Source organism: Pholcus phalangioides, unplaced genomic scaffold (assembly GCF_987345545.1).
Source record: "Pholcus phalangioides strain wild (caught in Gottingen) unplaced genomic scaffold, Ppha-v1.0 ptg000009l_1, whole genome shotgun sequence".
NCBI lineage: Eukaryota > Metazoa > Arthropoda > Arachnida > Araneae > Pholcidae > Pholcus > Pholcus phalangioides.
Genome location: NW_028301602.1, coordinates 43,848,324 through 43,872,269, shown reverse-complemented (window position 1 = coordinate 43,872,269; position 23,946 = coordinate 43,848,324). Strand labels below are relative to the sequence as shown.

At 37.3% G+C, this 23,946-nt stretch overlaps 1 protein-coding gene across 1 annotated transcript in view; it reads left to right on the top strand.

Moving 5' to 3' along the window:
* Window positions 1–7,951: 7,951 nt before the first annotated feature.
* The window catches only part of Npl4 (nuclear protein localization 4), a 32,531-nt gene continuing 16,536 nt past the window's right edge, over window positions 7,952–23,946 (top strand). The window contains exons 1-6 of the mRNA XM_089236265.1: window positions 7,952–8,330; window positions 16,980–17,060; window positions 17,854–17,969; window positions 19,064–19,294; window positions 21,365–21,413; window positions 21,935–22,023. Coding sequence (XP_089092391.1) covers window positions 8,328–8,330; window positions 16,980–17,060; window positions 17,854–17,969; window positions 19,064–19,294; window positions 21,365–21,413; window positions 21,935–22,023 — 569 coding nt within the window. The 5' untranslated portion in view covers window positions 7,952–8,327. The remainder of the gene's footprint in view (window positions 8,331–16,979; window positions 17,061–17,853; window positions 17,970–19,063; window positions 19,295–21,364; window positions 21,414–21,934; window positions 22,024–23,946) is intronic.

The window sequence follows — 23,946 nt, the reverse complement described above, 5'->3', positions numbered from 1 at the left end:
TTTTGTCTGGTTTTTATTGAATACAATCATATTTGTTACTATCACCTTTGTCAAGTCAAGCGATCCTAATTTTTTTTTCATCACAAACTTGACAGTTATATAGTTATTTTTAATTTCTATTCATGGGAGGTGAACCAAATGTTCGCTGGTATACACCAGAATTGAACCCCAGTGGCGTATATTATAGTGTGAAAAATTTTTGACCGCCGCTCTTTCTAACGAGGTGTAAGGCTTGAAACAAGCAAGCTGATGAAAAGATGTTTGATAAGAGACGGTGCAGTTTTAATTGGAAAAGGGCTTAGGGTTAACGAAAATGATTACTCGCTGCTCCAATTTATAAATCTGCTCCGAATCCTATTTTGCTACTCAGAAATGACTTCCCACCCCTGCGCTATCCATACAAAGGTTTTAATAGCAAGCTGATGCAAAGATATATGTCCCTGCTTGGCAGGCCTGTCATTTGGGGGTTGGATTGCCCTCTCGCTTTTGAAAGTACACTAAAAATGGTATATATATATATAGTGTGAGTACATGTTCTTTGCGCCCCCCCCCCCCCCCCCCCCACGGAAAAAGTTGAACGGTACGGTCCCGTTCACTGCACACAAATGCAAAGCCGCTTTGAAGGCAAGATCGAGATATTCGTTGCTTCTGTAGACTAGTGGTCAGGACGTGGGTTCGATCAGCACCTCTGCCAGAAATTTCGTTCGGGGGGGAGAACCAAAGTGATGGAAAAAGATGGCCAAATTTATTCTCATTTTTCGGTCATTTTCTCACATTTCGGGGGGGGGGGAGATCAGACCCAAGTCTCTCCGCCCCCTAGTTACGCCCTTGGCCTCTGCACTGTTGGCTATAAACGTCATCCATACTACCTGTCAAGTTTGCCACATTTTGAAACGGCATCCACTTTCGTTTCTTATTTTGGCGTCGAATCTTTCTGATTGGCTCACAAATACCGCATAGTGAGTAGGGTGACCATACGGCCCGTTTTTTACTGTCCCGACTTTTTAACAAAAGGAATTTTTATTCTTTATTGAAGTCAAAGATTGAAATTATTTTAAACTTATAAATTATATAACTATAAATGAGTATATGAATCTCCCACATTTGTCTTAGTGAAAATTTTTTTTGTGGAATTCATTTTAATCCACTGCAATTACCTGTAATGCTGCATTTCCCGCCATTGTGATTTCTCCGTTATTTCAACAATATTTGGTGATTTTGTTCGGTTTTAGCGATGCCCCGTATTTCTGTCCAGGAAATATGGTCAGCCTAGATGTAGCATAGAAATCGCCAATTCTGAGTCCGATGATTTCTTTTCCCCACAACGATGATACTGGCACGAGCAAGCCTCCTTGGCCAGTTTTTATGCCTTCAGTTGGCCCTATAGGAAATCGGCTAAATATTTAATTCTGGTCTGGAAGGAGCAGAGAATTTTTTCCCTCTGAATATTGTGAGGGAAAATAGACTGCTTACTGACGTCACAGGCTGAGTGCGGAGGCCGCCTATCTCTAGGAGGTTGTTCTTTCTCCAAAATATCTTCGCAACAGCCAGCTATTAGAAATTACCTACAGTTGAATTAAGCAGGGCTATCGGCTGCAGAGACCATTCCCTGGCTGGGAGAGAGAAGTGTGAGGTAGGTAATAAAATAAAGAAAATTGAAAATTCAAAACAACAACAGTAGTAGATTACTACAAAAACAAAAAGAATGGAAATGGGATGATATGAAAAAGAAAATCTTCAGATCTAGGGGACGATGCTAGATCACTTTTGTGAGTTATGAGATGTAGTCCCAGGATGAGTGTGTGTTTAGGTTGGAAAGGACCTCAAAACCAGAAAGAAATGTTAAATAAATCTTTTACTTAACGAAATGAATTTTTCGAAATGACCAATCGATATACGGAGGTTGGACGCCATGAAGGTAGGCCAAGATTTAATGGGAGGAGAGGACGCAAAAAAGGATGGAATGCGATGACGCATGAAGCGGGAGCAGTTGAAAAGAAAATGGGTCGCAGTTTCCGGAAGTTGGCAGTGTGAACAGAGAGGGCTGTTAACTTTTTTGATGAAAAACAAGTAAGCATTAAGAGGCGCTCTATCACAGATTAACTTGTAAAAGAGGCGTTCAAATTTTGAATTAGAGAAGAGATGAGAAATCTGATTACAACAGTTGAAGAAAATTTGAAAGTCAGGAATAGTGGAATTAAGCGAATCAGATGTATATTGACGAAATGAGAGTCGTAACATAGATCGTAGGTCCTCAGGATAAAGAGCCGGCGTTACGTAAGGACTGGGAGAGGAGGAAAGCGAACGAACATAGCTGTCAATAGACTCGTTCAAATCTATCCCAGAATGTGCAGGGACCCAAATTAAAGAGATATGGCAGGTATAAGAACAAACCATTAGAAGTTGGGAATAAAGGAGGTGGATGACTGTGGGAGAGTGATTGGAGAATTCATTAATCGCATGAAGAACTGATTTAGCATCCGAAAAAAGGACCACGGGTTGGCCCCTGGTGGGGATAAATGATCTCAAGCCCATAGTGATAGCTAGAGCTTCTCCTGTAAATATAGAGGAGTGAGAGTGAATCCACCATGCTCTCATACTATTCGTAGAGGGGCAAAAAGCACCGCAGACAACATTAGAATTTTTAGACGCATCAGTAGCGATGATGATCGTTGAACGGTCTAAAGATTTCAAGAAATTTTGAAAGAGGATGTTGATTATATTCTTATGTCTATGTTGTTGAAAATCCAGGTCATCAGTGACAACCGAAATTTTGTTCGAAATCCAAGGATAGAAAGAGTAGATTGGTCTGAGAGTTTGGGAGAACGAGAAATTAAGGAAACTGAAAAATTGGGAAAGTCTGATTTTCAGTTTGGGAGCAATATGTGAAAAAATTGGATTGAAGTTATCAGCACAGCCTTGAGTAGGAGAAGCAGCAGCCTGAATACATGCAATTCCATTTCTAAGAAGAAGAATTTCCTCCAGAGTGGGGAGTGCTAAAATGGTACGCATCTTGAGTATTCTAGTAGAAAGTGGTAGGCCCAAGGTAGCTCTCATTGCAGAATGATACATAGTATCCAATTTCGAACGGTTAGTTTTAGCTGCATTTAACCATACTATGGAACCATATCCTAAAAGAGCTGAAATGATGTTAATGAAAATAGGTTTCACAATAGAACAAGGAATATTTCTGGAAAAATGGTGAAGAGAACGACAAATATTGAGAGTGAAAGTGCAACGAGATCTGAGATGATTAATTTGTTTTTTCCAGATTAAAGAACGGTCTAAATAAATACCTAGGACTTTAAGGTAGGGATCAAACGGGATACTATTTCCATTGATTTGGAAATTCGGAACATATGAAGTGGGATTCCGAGATAAAATCGTAAAACGAGATTTCGAAAGCGAGATGGACAGACCACTGTCCTCCGCCCACCTAAGGATACAATTAATTGCAGACATCATACGAGCCTCCATATAGGCTTCACAGTTAGATTTATACATGATGAAAATATCATCTGCATACACAAAAAGTTTAATGTCGGGCGGTAAGTAGGTGACAATATCAAGAGTGAAGAGAGAAAATAAGATAGGAGACAATGTTGAGCCCTGTAATAATCCTGAACAAGGTGAAAACTTATTGGACGGGCAACCACGCCAGTGAATGAAATGATCCCGTCCACCCAAATAATTAGATAACCAAAGTAAAAAGCGACCATTCAAACCCATTCTCGCCAGTTTATGTAACAAAAAGGAGTGTTGGGTTGAATCATATGCTTTATTGATATCAAAAGCAAGAAGATAACAGGTCTTAGATTGGCGGAAGGCATCTGAGGTATAAGAAACAATATCTCTGAGACAGGCCTCGGCAGAGGTTTTTGGACGGAAGCCGTAGAAACAGTTTTGAAAAATTTTGAACCGTAGGCAAATCCAATTAAGACGAAACAGAATAATGCGTTCGAAAATTTTGTTTATGGAATTGATCAATGTGATAGGGCGAAAAGAACTCGGATGCGATGGGGATTTGCCAGGTTTTTGAATAAAAATAATTTTACCCTCTTTGAAAGAATATGGAATTATGGCAGAAGTCCAAATCCTATTGAAGGCGGGCAAAAATTCCAAGCCTTTAGCAGGGAGATATTTAAAAGCGTGAAGAGGAATGTGATCGGGACCAGGTGCAGTAGATTTTCCGGATCTTATGGCTCTGCGAAGTTCCTGAAAAGAGAAATCCGCATCTAGACATTGTTGAAAACAATGGTGGGGACCAGTGAATTGATTCGGAGGAGGGAGGGGAATGTTTGGAAAATGAAAATTTTTTAGAATTGAAATCTGGTCCTCTGGACCCGTGAAGTCTCTGTGAGCAATGGAAAAAACTAGTCGGGAAGTATCAAAAGATTTCGAAGCCACATACCGGTTTCGCCTCAAAATAGAATAAACAGCTGAAGGGGGAGAATGGGGCTTAACTTCAAAAGCCAGAAGTTTAAGACGAAGAGTACGCAGATGACGACGAAATTTAGCAGCACTCTGTTTGTACAAGATCCAGTTTGAATTAGATGGCGAAGAACGGAACTTTCGAAAGTTACGTTTTTTTTCAATGAGAAGAGATCGACCATCCCTATCCATTTTGATACGAGGGAATTTTTTACGAGGTTTAAGCGAAGTGTGCTTTGAAATAGAAGAGCGTAAAAAAGTATACAAGTCGTCAAAATTATCGGACGATGGGATATTTTCCAAGTCCGAGATAATTGAAGGCCAATGGGAATGACGAACCATTGATGAAGTATTACAGTTTATCGGAATAGAAAGCTTGATTGGAAGGTGGTCACTGTTCAGAAGACTGTCAGTCGGAGACCAGGTTAGAGTCCGATGAACATTTGGGGAGCTGAAACAAAAATCTAAAAATGAGTTGGTATTGGCACTATAGTAAGTAGGGCAGGTAGGAATGGTGAAGCAAATATTATTTTGAAGATACCAGTTGTGAAGGGCAATACCAGCTGAAGAATTTACATTGCCACAAAAGTTCACATTTTTAGAATTAAAGTCACCCAACATAATATAATCGCAAGTCATCAAAGATATCACGTGGTTCAAAGGATCAATGTCAAAAGGGCCATCAGGACGGTAAATATTTGCAAGGCATAATGGATGATTATTTATAAAAATTTTAACACAGAGAATTTCAAAAGATACATCATTAGTGTCCCAAATGAGTTGAGATGAAAAATCGGACCTGATAGCTGTAATTAAACCACCACCGGAAGAATATGTTCTATCAGAACGGTATATATGGAAACCCGGAATAAAAAAGGATTGGTAATTAGAATTGAGCCAACTTTCCTGGATGCAAATGATGTCAAATTGATGAATAATATTACGAAATAAATTAAATTTGGAACGAATGCCACGACAGTTCCACTGCAAAATATTTAATCTTTGACTTAAAGACATGAAAAATAAAAATAAAGGCAGGACCAGCTTGGAATTCTGACAACAAAAGGCAATAAAAAAAAAGTGGCATGCATATGAATAAGAAAACTAATTAGGTATTACCTTTGGGAGGATAAAAACCCCCTAGAGCTCCGCCTGTCAGAAGACTCGAGGAATAGGAAGAGGATGGATCATTTTTATTTTTTTTTCTCGGCAACGTCCTGTCGTCCACCGTGGGACGGAGAGAGTCAATAACAGTCTTGATTACATCAGGCATAAGAGCAGACAAACAGTTCGAGACTGTTTCTTGTAGTTGAATTGACATTTCATTCAACAAAGCTTCTTTGATCTTTGTGATCTCACTCTGGATTAAACTGTGAATTTCTAATTTCAAAGATGCCAAGTCAACAGGAATCGTGGACATACTAGCTTTACTAGCATATGATTGAGGATGGTTAGGACGACACGCAACCCTGGCCTCTTGAAGAGTGACATGATTATTTGCCTTAAATTCGAGCACTTTACATTCAAAGATATACGACACACATGATTTGTCCATTGGATCATGATCACCAGCACAGTTGACACATGATCTAGGATTTGAACAATCTGAGGAGCTATGAGCACCCCCACAGGATCGACAGACTGGACCAGAGGCCCGACAATGGACTTGTCGATGATTCAATTTGAAGCACCTGGAGCATTGAAATGGCCGGTCAATGAAAAGGTTCGGTCTATGTATGGTGAACCATATTTTGAGAACTGAAGGTAAATTCACTCCCAAAATAGTAGCAAGCACTGACGTGGACGCTTCACCATTTCTTGCAAATCTTCTTAGACTCAAAAGGGTGATGTTATTTTCGCGAATTTCCTCGGCCAAGTCCGCAAGAGTTTCAGAGGTAGGAATATTCCGCAGGAGGAATTTCGAGGTAATGTTATCAGTAAGCAAAATAGCTTTGACTGGAATATCTAGGATCCTAGGTATCGATAAGACTTCGGTCGCCGCTTTTTGTGAAGAGGTCGCAATTATGAGTTCATTACCACGAGTGAAACGGACGTCTAAGATCTGGGAGGTGTCTGAAAAATAATTTAATAAGCTTTTTTTCAAGTCCCTCGGTCGAGATCTCGGAATAGCTTGAGCACCCGACAGCTTGACAGTGAAGCATTTAATTTCATTACACGCACAGGCTAATAAGTCTACATCACTAATATTTGAAGACCACGTGTTGACAGGCAGAGCCCTATTAGGGTTCGCAAAACCATTAGAGGGAGCATCATTATTAATTTCCATGTCGATATTGTTATCACTCAAGTTAGCTATAAGAGAGTTGGAACTACATACCAAATCCACCGTCTCGACGATAAAACGAGGATTAAATAAATAACCAAAAAAACAACGAAAAAATTACCGTGACGAACAATATGAAGAAAGGGAAGGAGGGGAAAGAAAATTACAGAAAGGAAAGATTATCCTTTTTCTAACACAAACGCAAAAAACAAACTAGCGCTACAAAAGTCGACGCGGAAACCGGATTACGAAGAAGCAGCCGATCACCCCGCCACTCTTCTTTTGTTATCCTAGAAATTACCTTTGAATATTATATAGTTCGGGAGATAATTTTCATCTTCGAATTCAATGTAGTAGAATTGGTTCGTTGAAAGATATTTTTGCAGCTCAGCCGTTCCAAAAAATACGGGACGTATGGTCACAACTGAATGTAACGACAAAAAAGCGTGACGGACACAACTCGTAACAGGTCATACAGGAGTTTCTGACGCGCAAGCCCTAAAAATACCGAACTCGTTTTGTCTGCAGTATAGTGGAATGCGGTCGTGTGGGCATCGTACTGGACTCTCGTCCTGAGGATCCAGGTTCGAACCCCGTTGACGGTACAGTGGTAGTCGGCTGAAGGTGGTTTTCCAACTTCGAGGCACGAATATGTGTGAGCCGGTCTCCCATTTGAAAAAGTCTTCCTGTAGGGAGCAGACAAGCCTGCAACACGATGCTAGCAAAACTCGACAATTTAAGCATTTCCATCTTTACTTCAGAAAATGGATGGCAGCATGAACAGGAAACAAGCTCATAGCAACTCGACAATATAAATACGTTAAGCCGGGTTTTCCTAGGAAAAGTTTTTCCACGGTGCGTGCAGCGTGAAATAGCTGATTGGTTAAAAACCTGAAATTTACGTTTTTCAACCAATCAGCGTTTTTACGGTGCAGTTAACCTGCTCCTACGAAAACCCGGTTTTAGGGCCACTCAGAATTCCGTAGAGCAGCGGTTCTCAACATTTTTTTGACTCGCGGAGCCCTTTTGATAAAAAAAAATTCAATGTGGCGGAGCCCTGTAGGCCCATTTTTAATTAAAGTTACTAATTTATTTATATATATATATTTAATTTTAATGTTTTTTCCTAGAGCGGCCACACGGAGCCCCTGGAGAGTGCACAAGGAGCCCCAAGGGCTCCGCGGAGCACAGGTTGAGAACCGCTGTCGTAGAGGAATGTGTAGGAGGTGTATCTTCGGTATTGTAGAGCGTGTTTTTGGAAACAAGGACAAATGATGTTCATAAGGCTTCTCACATTCGGCGTTTCACGTATCTTTGATTTTCTACGCAACACCAGTTTCTGAAATACAATGATATATTTCCAAATAGTTTTTATTGACATCAACTTTAATTTAAAATTGGGGAATTTCTCTGTTTTAAGCGAAAATTAAAAATAACCAAAAAAAAAAAAAAAAACCGGGCGGATACAACATCGCATTGAGAAGAAAGTCAAAGCCAACCGACGTTTCAGTGTGTCTTGTATTTGGCGTAGTCATCTTGTATTGTCAACACTTATATCATAGATTCTAAAGGAAAATTTTGATCGAGTTTTTCAGCTTAATCAACGATTGTCATGGTAAAGTATCGAGTTCATACACTTTTCGAGCAATTGAAATGGTTTCTCAAAGTTTACCACGTTTTTTAATAGCGGACGCTGGTTTCGAATCTTTTTATTTCTTCCAACTGATCCTATTGAAAAAAAATTAACTATGCACAATTTTGTTCAATAATAATGATTTACTATTGAATCCCCCCTTAAGTTATAAATTGACATGATGTCATATTATTAATTAAAAAGAAATGAAATTATGACAAGTGAATAGAATGAAAATGTAAATATATACTGTCAATTTTACGGTTTACTCAATAAGGCTGTACCCAAACCCTACACAATAGCGTTTCGATGTGTTGTAATTAAAATCTATTATAGTTATTTTCGACATGTTAGTTACCCATCAAGAATGAAGTTTGATAAGCATGCCGGTGGAAGAAAAACAATGATTTCATGTCGTTGAAATTTTTTTATTCTAATCACATTGGTGCTTCGAGTGATGAATTTGTGGTAGCATGGGACGTGGCCCCCCACAAGGGTGGAGCTGACAGAACTTGGGATGATTCCCATAATTGTTTGCTTTTTGATGAGATAAATTCATTATAAAGGGGCCCACAAAAGATCCTAGCCAGGGGCTCTGACCAGAATGTGGAGCCATGACATGTGGGAAACCCTTGCCTTAAAACATATTTTCTTATTTAAAATTGTTAAGATCTCTAATTCACTTCACATTCCTATGGCATTAACACTATAAAATAGATCAAATACAAACACAAAGGCAGCAACAGGCAAATTGCCCAACGTGTGGCTGAAAAAATGTCCATTAAAAAAGATTGTGGTACTCCATGTAAAAATAGCTTCTCGATTTATCCCAATATGTTTGTTGCATTTTTTTAAACGTATCAATTGTGTTAGCATTCATGACCCCCAGAGGTAAGCTATTTCATATTTATTAACAAGAATTAGGGAAACCACCCTGCGACAACACAACCTGGAAATGTCCCTTACTAAAAAAAAAACACTGGTGTTTCATCTCGAAACAGTTGATTGGCTGTGTATTAACTCTTGGTCCTTCCTATCCAGCCTGTTGAAAATTTTAAACACTTCAATCATATTCCCCTATCACCTGCGTTACTCCAATGTAAACATATTCAAGAAATCAAGTCTCTCTTCATAACTCAAGCCTTGCATACCCACCAGTGCTCTCATTGATCTTTGCACCCCCTTCAACCAAGTCTATATTCTTCTGAAGATAGTCTCCAAAACCTTACGGCATACTGCAGTCCAGGCCAAACTAAGCATCGGAAAAACGGGAGAATGGTGTTATAAGAATTAGAAGAGACTTTTTTTTAACAAAAAAACTCTGGACATTCTATTTGATCGTTTGGACCACTGCTGAACAATGTTCAGTAAACCTAAGCTGCTCGTCAATGAGAATTCCCAAACCGTTGACCCTAGTTGCATCCAGGTTAATAATACCATTCAACTGTTAAGTGAAACATAGGTTATTCATACCAAAATTAGCGACCATGCACTTATCCACACTGAAGGTCATGCTCCATTCACTAGCCCATGTTGCAATCATACTGAAGTTTGTCTGGAGCATCTCCCTATCGCTTGGATTCCTTACTTCCTCCATTAGCTTCATGTCATCAGCGAATTTGCTAATAATCCTGTCGGTACCCTGATCGAGTCTATCGATAAAAAGTGCAGACCCAAGGACACTTCCTTGAGGGACTACTCGACTTCACTTTTGACACCTGTTCAATCAGAAAACGCCTTGTTCACCATAACTCATTGTGACCTATCTCTCAACCACGATTCTATCCAATTCAACGAGTTGCCCCCAATCTTATGTAAACTCAAGAGTTTACCATGTTGGACTCAATTGAATGCCTTCGCGGGAAATCAAGATAAACAACATCAACATATTTGCCTTTTCTCAAAGCCTTAGGCCAGTATTACACTATAAAAGTTTGATAAAATACCTCTTATAAAGCTTTAAAAAATTCAACCAATAAAGCTCATGGGTTACATTTGCATAATGCAACTGGTAAGCTTATTGGTTGAATTTTTCATGTTTTATGAAAGGACTTTTATAAAACTTTTATAGTGTAATCCCAACCTTAGGCACGTGATCATAGAAGCAAAGCAGGTTGGTTACACATGACTTCCCCCTTCCTGAACCTATGCTGGTTTTCCGACAATACATTATTCTTGTCTCTAAAGAAGGGTTTTGTATATTATGAAACAGGTGGAGCATCAGAGACGATTGTTCCTCCTCGGCGTCAATGATGGTGCTGACTGATTTGATATACATTTGATATTGTTATTATGCTTTCCCCCCACAACAGCCCTTCTGGTCTGTCTTCATTTGTGTGATGTTTAATCTACAAGAATAAGGTACTGCCAGACTCTAGTTCAACAGCACCGTTCAACTAGGGAATTAGAGAATTTTTACACTATAATGAGCATGGTTTCAACAGTGATTCAATATCACTGTTGAAACAATGTAATTCTTATGTAAGGAAGATTGGTTCATTAAAAATGTCTGGTGTGACATCAGAGGACTTTATAACAGGGTTCGACTGTATTTATTCATGATTTTCAGTCCCATTCCCTTGCCAATATTAGTCTTGATAGATATTCATTAGTTTTAGCTTGGAATTTTTTAACCCTTAAACCACTCTCATCAACACAGTTGATACCATTGAACATTGAAGGGCCGAACATACCCTGCTTCCCATCTCAAGGAGATATCAAAGCGTTTCCGAAAGATGGGTGTATCCAGAATTTTATTAAATGAGTATATGTAAATCCAATTACAAGCATATAAATCCATAAAATAATTATGATGAATCTTGATCTAAAAATCGAAGTCTAATTTCATATTGTAGTGTACTTAGCATGTTTAGACTCTATAACCAAAGTTCCGTTGGTGGTTCATCTGTATGCATTGGATGTCACGAGTTGTAGTTATGTAGGTCACAACTACTCATGTGTGGGTCATGTGGAGTCCTAGTTCAAGTCAGCCAATGTTTTGCATCCAGGTGTTTTAGCTCGTTCTAGGTGCACATATCTGTTTCATAAGTATCTTGCATCTTAATTCTCCTGGGCAAGTATGAGAATTTCATCATTCCTGAAGTTATATTGGCTATCGGCTGGCTAGCTTGCTTATGGGTCACATTGTATCAGGTTGTTCACATGTTTATTGTTTCTCCCATAAAAGTTTGCCATTAACGCCATATTTCCCGGAATTTCCAGTACCCCTAATGGGCCACTAGTTGTAGACTGTCCCTGCTATCAGCTTTACTGGTCTGGCAGGCTGAAATTCATCCAGCTTCTTCCGTAATCCACCCTTGTCGTGCAGCAAATATAGGTTGCGGTCTAAAAATTGAATCAGTTTTTGAATGCGCAAGAAATTCATTGGACTTTTTAGTACTCTTCCATGCTGTTATCTAGCTTTGCGACATCTGACCAAAATGAAACACAGTTGATATTTGGTATGTCGATCGAGTTGATTTGATAACGCTCATCTGACTCCACTCTAATTAAAAGACGACTTGTCACAATTACCAAATTAATTTATTTACAAAAAATGCACACACACGAAAAAACATCAACATGTCATTTACACTCACTCGCAACCACTGAATATTTTTTCTTCTTTTTGTCGCTTGGCGCGCGTAACCTGCGTAGTCACTTTTTACGCCAAGCGTTGGCGAAACTCCGCCACACAACTCCCCCGCCAGTCTCACACTTCATTTGTGAGACGAAACCGAACTTTACGACCATATCGGGAGATGTAAGTTTTGTTCTTATCACTGGAACTGAATGTCACATAAACCAGCACGACCATGAGACACAAGATTTGTCAAGGGGTCAATTAAGTTTAGTTTTTTAATGTCAACAAGCAAACCAAAATGCTGTAAAAAATCAGCTCCTATAATGGGTTTGCTGACATCAGCAACGATAAATGGCCACTACAATGTACGGCGTAATCCTAAATCTAAAGTGAGCAATTTTACACCATATGTTTTTATACATGTCCCATTCGCAGCATAGAGATTAAATGTGCTAACAGCAGTTTCTTTACTCATAAAAGATCTGGGATAACATGAAACATCGCTGCCTGTATCTACCAAATATTCAGACTTATTTAAGCGATCCTTCACATACAGCCTGCGACTTAAAACCAAATTCCCAGAAGCCGCAGCTACTTCTGTTGGCTTGACTCATTTTTTGACCCATAGGAACAGGGCGAAACGCACTTAGTTGCCTTTTCTCCAAATCGAAAATGGTACCAACAAAGCCAATTTTCTTTTTTTACTGCATTACGATTTTTAGAATTAGAGCGATATCGACCTCGATTATTGTTTGTTCGACGGTGACTCAACTCAGTCAAATTCTCTACTTGTTTTGTTAATTTATTTACCTGATGTTTGAGATCAACTAGTGTTGCGCTTTCATCACTTTTACCAGCAGTCAAATGAGAGGCATTTACGGAAGCAACAGAGACAGCAGTGCATTCGCAAATTTTATCTGCCATCTGTGCCAATTTGTCCAAATTTTCAGAACTAATGGCCAGAACGGTTTGCACTGTGATCGGCAATCTACGCAACCATAAATTTTTCACAAAATTATCATCAACGTGACCTTCGCTGAGATCTCTCATTTGCCTTAACAACATTGAGGGTGAGCGATCCCCTAACTCAACATCCTTAAGTAATGTTTGAATTTTTTTATACTGAATATTTTTTCTTTTTTTTGTCGCTTGGCGCGCGTAACCTGCGTAGTCACTTTTTACGCCAAGCGTTGGCGAAACTCCGCCACAGATACCGCTTATAATGTTCCCACTTGAAACATTTTCCCAATTAGTACAACTTATTTTTGTGGTTCCAATTCCAAATAATTCTTATGATTTCCCGTTTAAGCGTTTTCCCGCTTACAATGTTCTTCCATGACAGTTCTCTTGAAGAACACTATAAGCTAGATCCACTGCAGATGATGAGCTTAGGAGGCTGCTGACTAGCTTATTGGTGATTTTCTACATAAGGAAAAAAAAGTTTATTACATTTCTGATTATTTGCAAAGTTTAAACTCTAAGTAATGCACGATAAATTATAATCCTAGTTGTTTTTGTGTTTACCATCATTGGTGCTTTCGGGTGTGTGCCTTCGGGGCACTTCTGCTGTTCACAATTCTTGTCACTAAGAGCCCCAAAATACAATATGTAGAAAACTTCAACATACATCACAGGACAATTTCTAGAAGAATTTTAAGTAGAGTGTCGAAATCTCTATTATGGAAACTCTTATGGCAGAAGATTTCATTTCAGCTGAGGGTGTGTTGCAGAACAACGTAAGACATTCTGCTTTGGAGACCGAGAGAATGTGACAGAAAGAAACCATCACTTGTATCTTCAATACCTCCTGGCATAATGATTTAGTTTGTGGAAATGAGACTTCACTGATAATTTTAATTGTTGTCAAGAGAATATCACCAGCAATATCAATAAGTATCTGAAAGCAGTTTTGTTGTTTATGAAATCAAATGGTTACCACAAAATCACAGTCAACTGGTCCATGAATCTTCTGTGCTAAATGAGCTTTCTTCCATGTTTCAATTGTGTTAGTCCATTTCTTAATAGAGATGCGAGAGAATATTCTTCTGGATGTAAAAATTGGAGAATAATCAAGAATATTCTTTTTTTTTTTGAATAATGAATTTTTTTTTTACTATTGTGTTTCCCCGAAAATAAGCCCTATCATGATTTTTCAGGACTCTCCTAATATAAGCCCTACCCTCGAAAATAAGCCGTAGTTAAAATATCAATCAGACACATTTAGCATGTTGTAACACACAACGGATGTATTGAACCATATAAAAATGACTAATCATATAAAAAATATAAACGAACAATGTCATTTAAATTAATTCAGCAAAACCTCTCTTTTGCGGACATTGGCGGGGTAAAAAAATTTGCCCATGAAACAGTGGTGATCGTTAATCAGGGATTTGAAATGGATGCTTTTATTGTACGAGGAAATTATTATTTGGCCATAAAAGAAATGTGACTTCATCTGGGGGGGGGGGGGGGTCGAGGAGGGGTTTTACTGTACTTGAAATAAATTATATATAATATAAACTATGATTTTACATTTTCATTAATACCCAAGCAGGCCTTTATTTTCTTGAACGAGAGGTGAACGCCTACATAAACGGATAAATTTGAGACTTTGACTTTTATCAAAGAAAAAAGGGGGGGGGGATGTTTTCATAGAATGACTATCATATATGTTTTACTTTCGATATAACTACCCTCTCAATATAACGTCCATTTCAAGGGAATGAAGGGGTTTGTTATATCAAGCATTGAATGTATGATGTATTTCGACTACCCAATGAATTCAGTTGTCATTAGTAAACAACCAGTACAGTTTGATGCTGAGAATCGAGCGAACACATACACATCACCTCGGTTGGTTTTGAAACTAAGGTGAACTGAACTTGTTTACTTTAAACGATGACACCTCTAACTCTAAAGAAATGTTTTATGAAGTTCAGCATTTGTAATTTTTTGTTGATTTTTGTGTAATTATCGTTCAAAAATTTATTCAAAAAAGAAAGACATTCTGCTAAAAAAATGCCTTAGTGTGGTTTTTCAGGATGCTTCTGACTATAAGCCCTACTCCAAAAATAAGCCACGATGCATTTTTTGGAACAAAATTTAATATAAGAACGGGTCTTATTTTCAGGGAAACACAGTAGTTTTTTTCTATTATGAAATATAAATCAGTTTGCATTGCCTGAAACATTTAAAACTAAACAATTTTTGGCATAATCACCTCACTCCCAGTGACAACTTTAGTTTGAGAATAGCCTATTCTCAGAATATTCTTTAGTTATTCTTTTCTCAGAATATTCACTTGGTCATGATGAGAAGTTTTAAAAGTTTGGTTATGAAACGTTTAAAAATCTTATATATACCAGGTGTACAAGTATGAAATGCGGATTTTTTTCAAAAAAAACACGTTAAATTTGGAAGATTGATAAAAAGTGCTTTATTCAAAGTATGCTCTATTGCTTGTTATACCTTTCCCCCATCTTTCCTGAAATTTGTGAATACCAGGCCAGTAAAAATCTTCCCCTTTTGCTGCGAACCATTCATCGAGCTATTTTTTCACATCTTCGTACGAACCAAAGCGTTGCTCAGAAAGTGCGTGACCCATCAATGCAAACAAGTGGTAATCGGAAGGAGCCAAATCTAGTGAGTAAGCCGCATAGGGTAGAACTTCCAGCTGAGTGTTTCCAACGTGCCGCGAACCGCTTTTGCTGTATGTGATGGAGCATTGCACATTGACCATTGTCAAGGAGCATTTCACGTTGTCATGGGGCATTGCGATTGGAAACAGCTTGTTGACTAACGCCCAATTGCTCTGCGAGTTGTTTTTGTGTCTGTGTAGTATCATCTTCGTCCAACAATGCTTCTAATTCCACATCTTTTTTTTTTGGCGGTTTTCCATGTTCGTTGTCTGCAACATCGAAGTCGCCACTTTTGAAAAACCGAAACCATCATTTACACGTATCTTGAGATGGAGCATGTTCACCATAAGCTTCTCGAAGTAATCGGTATGATTCAGCAGCAGTTTTCTTCAAATGAAAACAAAAAAATTAATGCTGTCCGCGAATGCTCTTTGTTCAGTATAACTTTCGACATATTGAACACAACAATACAACACTATGCACACACTTTTCCAATTTATCACTCGTGCGCATCTGACACTTGTTGATGACACAACAAAATGGCGCAGCGTCAAATCTTTATATCACAAACGGCATTGGTGCACCATCTGTTTTCTGAAATCCGCATTTCATACTTGTACACCTGGTATATATTTTAAACCTTAAAAAATTATTTTAAAGTTAGATAAATTTTCAGAAATAAGTTCAAAACAAAAAAATTAAACCAAAATTGATGAAGGAAGCTACTCTTATAATCACCTTCATTCTATGAAGATACGGAACTGTTGTTTTTCTTGTTTTTAAACTTTAATATCGTGGGCTACAAACTTCAATATTCCTTGTCTTGACGGGGAGATAGATGTACAGAGAAAATTCTCTCGAAGGACTACTATTATAAATTACCAGAGAATGTTCTTATAGAAAATAATAAGAATTATTCTCAAGATTATTTATTATAATACATGTTATTACAAATATTCTTGAGAGTACTCTTGGAGAAGGACTACTATTATAAATAACTGAAGAATATTCGCTGGGAAAAGCTATAAATATCTTGAGAATAATTCTTATTATTTTTAATAAGAATATTCCCCAGTAATTTATAAAAGTCCTCAGAGAGAATATTCTCTAGGATATAATATATAATTACATTATAGATAACAGGGGAATATTCTCATTAAGAATAATAAGAATATTCTCAAGTTATTTACAATAGTTGTCCTTCCAGAGAAAAAGAATAATAAATAATCCTGAAGGTTATTCTAGAGAATTTTACATCAATAATTTTTAATGAGTATTTTTTGCTTGTAACTTGGATTACTCGCAAGTCACTTGATTCAATAATGACTTCGGAAAAGCACTGACTGTTCAATTAAATAGCAATACAAGTTTTTTTACATTTTGATGTTTATTTTTTATTTTGTAAAGTTGGTCTCTGTGCAGTCTCCAGTGGGAACAAAGAGGGTTGAATGCGCTTCTTCTGACTCCTCATCAACTCTTGCGAAAAAGGTAAGTGATTGTGCCTTTTGTATTACTCTGTTCTTCTTGACTACTACTCTGCTGTGCACCAGCTCTGGTCATATTGCAAAAAAAGCAATTTACTACCCATCAAGTTGAGTTGAAAATCTTTCTCTCTATAGAAAGCCATATTATACTTCTCTCCTCGTCTTGGACAGAGGAGTACTTCTGACAAGAGCATATTGAGGCACCATCTATCAGTGGTCACTTGTGCCGCATTCTTTATGATTGGTATTATAATCAAATCCCATTATAATCATCTTGAAAAGATCAAAAAACTATCTTATCCAATGAGAGATTATTTAAAAAGGAAGCAAATATTTCATTCATTATAAGCTGTATTTGCTACAGCAGTGTTTAACCAAATTTATACGAGTGTAGAATGTTGTTGTAAATTGTTTGGATAACACACACAGGTGCAGTGTTGTCCAAAAAAGTAATTTTGAAAAGAGTTATTTTCCTCTTTTCCAAAATTTTAAGGATTAAATTTGTAAAAAGCTGGATAGTTTTTCAAAATGAAAGATCTTGAGCTAGGAAAAGCCATGCATGCTTATTTATTTCTATTTTGCCATTAATAGGGTAAACAGAATTAGAAAAATAATTCTAATTTAACTCATGGTATTTCTGAAATTTGAATCTCATAATTGCATTATAATTAGATTTTTTTTCTTATTTTTGCATTGCTATGCATTTAATATTTTAGTTTAGATGTTTGACTGTTGTGACATTGTCTATCTATAAAATTTGAATATTTTATTTATTATTATTTTTTTTAACTTTTCAGATTCGTTTTGCTTTTGAACTTGATGATGATATGAGCATTGAGATGTACAAGAAAAGGAATCGAACTGATGCGATTCCTTCACAAGATACCAAGACCTTATCCAAGTTGAAAATAAAGTGAGTTTTCCAATGATTTATAGAGTCATTAAAAATGATTTAAAAAACTTGATAAAGTAGAACCTCTATATTTCTAGACTCTATAATCGTGAGAAAAAAAATTCTGCCTTTATTGTACTAAATCATTGGTTCCCAACCAAAGTATCTCTTAAATTCTAATGTCTCCCCTTCAGCGCCATTACTAGAATTTTTGTCAGGAGAAGTGACCCCCGTCAGTAAAACTTCATAGGTATACCCTTGTTTTTTCTTGTTTTGCCTCCTTAAATTTTGCCAACACCACCTATAGAACAAGGCCTCCGCACAGAGCTCATGACGTCACTGAAGAAGGCCATTTCACCTATTGCCATTGGATATAGCAGGTCGATGCATGTGATATCTTTACCTTTTTTTGCAGTATATCCAATGGCAATAGGGGAAATGGCCTTCATTGCTGTCGCAAGCTTCGTGCTGAGGCCTTTTCTATAGGTGGTGTTGGCTTTGCCTCCCACCCTAGTTCTGTCCCTTTTCTCCAACAGTGGTTCATGTACTGTAGAAAAAATATTCAGGTCGGGTGAACCATGATTTTTAAATAGGGGACATTCAAGTATTATATCAGCATCAGTGGGGGTTTGAGATTTGCTCACTTGATGATGGCGGGGATTCGAACCATGAGGTTCGACTTGGCACATCATGCCAAACGATTCCATTCTTTTGTAGGAGGACAAGCCACATGTGAAAGCTCAGTCACTAACGATCTATTCTTGATGAACAATTGTTTTACCAAAAAGAATTGAATAAAACTCGTAAAGCAAAGTCTCATCTCGTGGTTAGAGGACTATGTTCTTTTTTCCATTTCCTTTTATGTGACTTCAGTTTCATATTTGAAAAATATTATTGCACATATCCTTTAAGTACTTTTTCTATTCAAGAAATGCTTTCTCTTTTGATAAGTAGAACCCTGAACGACAAAGGTCTTACTGTAAATTTTTTTTATAGTGTTTCATTTCGAAGTTTGATTGTAATTTTTAATTTTTGATGATGCTGCCAAGTTTTGATACTTAATGTTTTGCCAGAAATTGTTTCCACCTGTTGAACATCTTGCTTTGATATTTCAGGCATGGTGACACTTTGTATGCCGTGTTCAAAAGTTCGCATTTAGATCCCTTGTCGGATCCTCCACCTGCTTCAAACTCGAATTATGTTCCTCAAATGTCAAGGAGTTCATTCAGTGGCTCCAATTCATTCACTAGTTCAGCCCCTTCTGCCTCATCTGTCGAAGAAGACGAAGTTGATGTGTTCCTTTATGGGCAAGATGGATATATCCAAAGAGATAGGGACCCAAAGCTGTGAGTATAGCAAAATTACTGACATATATTTTTTGCTTGAATAAGAAATATATTTGAGCTCGCTTATGACGAAATCAGGTACTACAAAGTATCAGTTATAACGAATTGTCATATTTATGAATAAATCTGTTATAACTAAATTGTTTGCAAGAATTAAGTTTTTTTTCATTGGATTAAGTTCCATAAAAATCAAAAGATGTTCAAAATTTGAAGTACTACTGTACTATTCCAAGAACATGCTACAGATGTGATTTGTAGACATTTCCATCTAGCTATGACAATCTTTAGCTATAGATAGTGCTGGTTCTGTTCATTTCCAGAACCGCTCAAATGAAGAGAGGTACACATAATTTTTTTATGATAATAATTTGTTTATGCCAGAGTTTCTCAGTCTTTGTATATCCCAGGACCATTAAAATGTTAGTAACCAGGGGTCTGTCCAGCCAAATTTTGGGTCCGGAAAATGGACCCTTCAAAAAATAAAAGTTAATGAAACCATTTATTTGGAATTTCATTTCTTTTGTGATAGATTAATTAGATTCCTACAAAATTACTTACTTTTCACAAAATTAATGATACTTTCCACAAAAATAAGAAAAATTTCCACAGAAGCAGGCCCCTACGTAAAAAGTCTAGACAGACTCCTGCTAACAGTTCGATGGATCACTTACAGCCATGGTTCTTAAACTTTTGTCATCTTTGGCTCTGTTGTCTCAGTCAACGTTTACTTGGTTCCCCAGAATATTCTAAGCACTGAACTGGTCTATTCTGACACACATCAATATTGATAGCTTGCTTGTCTTGATGTCCCTAGTCTGGCGGTGCCTCTAGAACAGGGGTGCATAACCTCCAGCCCGCAGGCCAAATGCAGCTCACCAAGAGGCTCCATCCAGCCAGCTAAAGTTGTTCCGGTGGCAAAGTATCAATAAATACCTCGGCCGACTATATTTCTTTCATAAAAATGTGAAATATTGTGAAAAAAATTGTTAAATGCAAGTAAAGTTGTCAGTTATAGCAAAACGAAAAAATTGTCAAAGCTAGTAAAGTTTCCAATTACAGCCAAAATAGTTATCAAAGCAAGTAAAGTGGCTACCTATTTGCTAAAATTGCTAAAAAATTGCCAATTGCAGAAAATGAGGGATACTGCAAATCAAAATGTAATTTACGAAAAAAAAAAACAACATATCAGCCCTATATGTTTGAACAATATGCGAGATAAATATTTGTTTTACTATAATTAATCATGATTGTCCCATAATTATAATTATTATAACATAATTTATAAGTTATGAAAGATATAAAATCATGATTTTAAAAATTCAACCTTGTTGAAAATAAGGGGGGGGGACATTTTATAAAACAAAAAATAAAGAAAAAGTGGGATGGCCAAAATTACAAGAATGTCCTGTAAAATGGGGTCATATGGTCACTCTATAAACAAATTTGTGGCCCGCGCTCTGAAAAGATTGTGCACCCCCTGCTCTAGAAGCTGTGATGCATACTTTGAGAACCACTGTGACTTGCAGTATACAGGTACTAATATTTCATTCAAACCTATGTGAATATTGTTAATATTTGCGACATACATGAACAATTTTTATTTTAATAAAAATTCGATTTCCAAGTCTCCGATGACCACCTGTCTTATTTTTTTGGACCATACATAGTCTAAGAGGTGTTGCTTTGTGTGGAGTATTTATCTTGTATTGGTTATAACAAATATAGGTTTATAACATATTGGTAATGAACATCAGATATAGTGAATATTTTTTCATGTTCTCATATGACTTCATTATATCTGGGCTGGACTGTATATGATACTTGAATAAGTAACAAAATATTGATGTGCTCCATACCCATCCGATTTGATGTAAATATACATAGACAAAGTAGTTCTCTCGAGAACCCTTTATTTTTAGATTCAGTGGTGTTAACCATTTAACATTCATTCAACCTATATACTTATACCATCATAATCAAGATCATTTTGCTGAAATTTTGTGATTTTCTAAAAATCAGTATTTTTATGAGACCAGATATATAGCATATTCAAATATTTTTCTCGTACAGATGTCAACATGGATCTCATGGGAAATGTGTTCACTGTGTTCCTGTTGAGGTGAGATGAATTTCTATGTCTGATATTTTATTGTAGTAGCATTTCTCTCTCTGCAGATTCAAGTATTTACCATCTTGCTGTATCAGTTTTCAAAATACGAAGACTGATGCAGCACCATTATAACACAAAACAAGCATGACTTTGACAACATAAATATTTTAGGGGCCACACGTATACTCAGAACACAGATTCCAGCATGTACTGATTTGTTAGAAATTCTGCAGAGGAATTGTAGTAGTAGTATGACATATTTTTTTTATGCTGTCATGCTCACAAGTGGATACAGGACCTGCGACAGATGAAGGGGGTGAACCACAGAGGGCATGTATAGTGAAGGGGGGGTCCATCTTCACCACCTTTCGTATGCTATCTATACATATTTTTCAGTGAACGAGGATAGGGCAATTGCCCCATTGTCCCCCCCCTCCTTGTATCTGCTTATTGCCATGCTTCACTGATTTGACATAGGTGATATAATAAAAAAAAAAATAACCATGCAATATTTTTTTTCGCTTTTGCAGCCATATAATGAGGGATATTTAAAAGACCACAACATAAAGCATTTGTCGTTCCATTCATATCTTCGGAAGTTGACTGGAGGTGCTGATAAGTAAGTTTTTTTTATCCAATGAAACTTATAAGGATGGCTTGTAATTAATTTAAAGGTGAGGGTTATTTAAGGTAAAATAATAGTTAATTTTTAATTACTTTGGAATACATGAAACGTTTCTTTGGATTATAATGTTTTTGAACTTGTAAGTTACAAGGGCTGGTTGAAAAGAACTATTTACTACACACAAACTACATTAGTTGGAATCCAGCTTGGTGGTTTTCTTTAAGTGTTCCCCTCCCCAGATGATTTGCATGCACTTAGCTCACAGTGTTTGTCATACAGCTGTTGATGACATTGGTGGTGGGCCCAGCAATTCAACCCCCACCCCATAGTAATTTTCATGTTCCCAAAAATGTATGAATATACAGGGTGTACATAAATGAATATCCCAACTTTGCAGGGCTATTGAAAGAAAACTAAAAGTACAAACTTGTTCATCGGAAATCAAAAATAACAGTTGAAAGTTAAAATTTGACACTGTTATAAGTATTCAATGTGAGCCCCTTTAGTAACACGAAAGATATCGAGGCGGTACAATTCCCACACTCTTTTCAGCATGTCTGGTGTGATGGTTTGAAAGGCTGCAGATATGCGTGTCTTAAGCTCTAAGTTCGTCAACGCCATTTGGTAGCTGTGGAACAAGCACCTGAAATTCTGATACAGCCCCAGAAAAAAAATCACACGGAGTGATGTCTGTGCTGTGAGGCCATTGATGAAGAGCAAGGTCCTGGTGTGCTCGGCAACCAATTCACCAGTGTGGCGATTTGTCATTTAAAAACCCACGAACAGCTAAGTATCAATGGGGATGGTGCACCATCCTGCTGTAGAATGAAATCACCTGATTCTTCTAACTGTGGCAAGAAATAATTCACATAAGTTAAACTTGCAGCATTCAGTCTGACGGCCTCGTGTCACCATCTATCCCAATCTTCATGAACTTTCAACTGTTATTTTTGATTTCCAATGAACAACAAGTTTGTACTTTGTTTAATTTTCTTTCAATAGCCCTGCAAAGTTGGGATATTTATTTATGTACACCCCCATATAATGCAATGATCGCCATCCCTTACCGTGTCAGATTTGTCAACTCTCCGGATTTAGGCGGGAGACTCCAGATTTTTCATCCATCCTCCCGCTGTCCAGATTTGTTAAAATTTCTGTGGATTTTTGCAGAAAATTAGATTTTACACGAGCTTTTATGTAGTCGTGACATCAATGACTGCCATCATCGTTAGGGGAAAAAACCCATAGAGGACAGCCATGGTCATTCCCATCGAGCAGCCGTAAACCAAGTCTCGTTGACCGCATTTAAGCAACTGGCAAAGACGTGACTTTGTTTACGTAGCATTTTTATCTGCAATCATTTATCAGGGGCGTGACCTTGGTTGCCAAAATTCCTGTACAATCGTTATTGTATTCCATTAACAGCCGTGCGGTAAACACAAGTTTTTTTTGTCAGCAGCTTTGTATTTTGAAGTTTTTAATTGTTTCCTCCGATTAAATATGTCTTCAGAAAGAAAGTATAAAACTAAGCTATATAAAGCTAAATATAAAGTTTTTAAGAATTCATGTACCCAAGATTATCAATCACTGATAGTATCCATGAAAGGAAACTTATGTTTTATGAACAGTATATGTAGATGTGATTTCTATATTCTGCGTGGAAAGACTGACATGGAATTATATTCTGCTGGGGGGGGGCAATGCAGAACCTGTCTTGGGGGGAGGAATGGATCTTTTTCTTAATTGATTAAAAAAATTTTTTTTGATTGAGTCTATGAGTGCCTGGGGGGGGGGGGTTACCCCCTTCGGGAGAATTTCCAGATTTCTGGATTCTAAAAGTTGGCACGTCTGCCCTGTGTAAAATTCTTTGTTTTTAAATTGTATGTATACATAAGGCGTCAAAAAATCCTGGTTCTC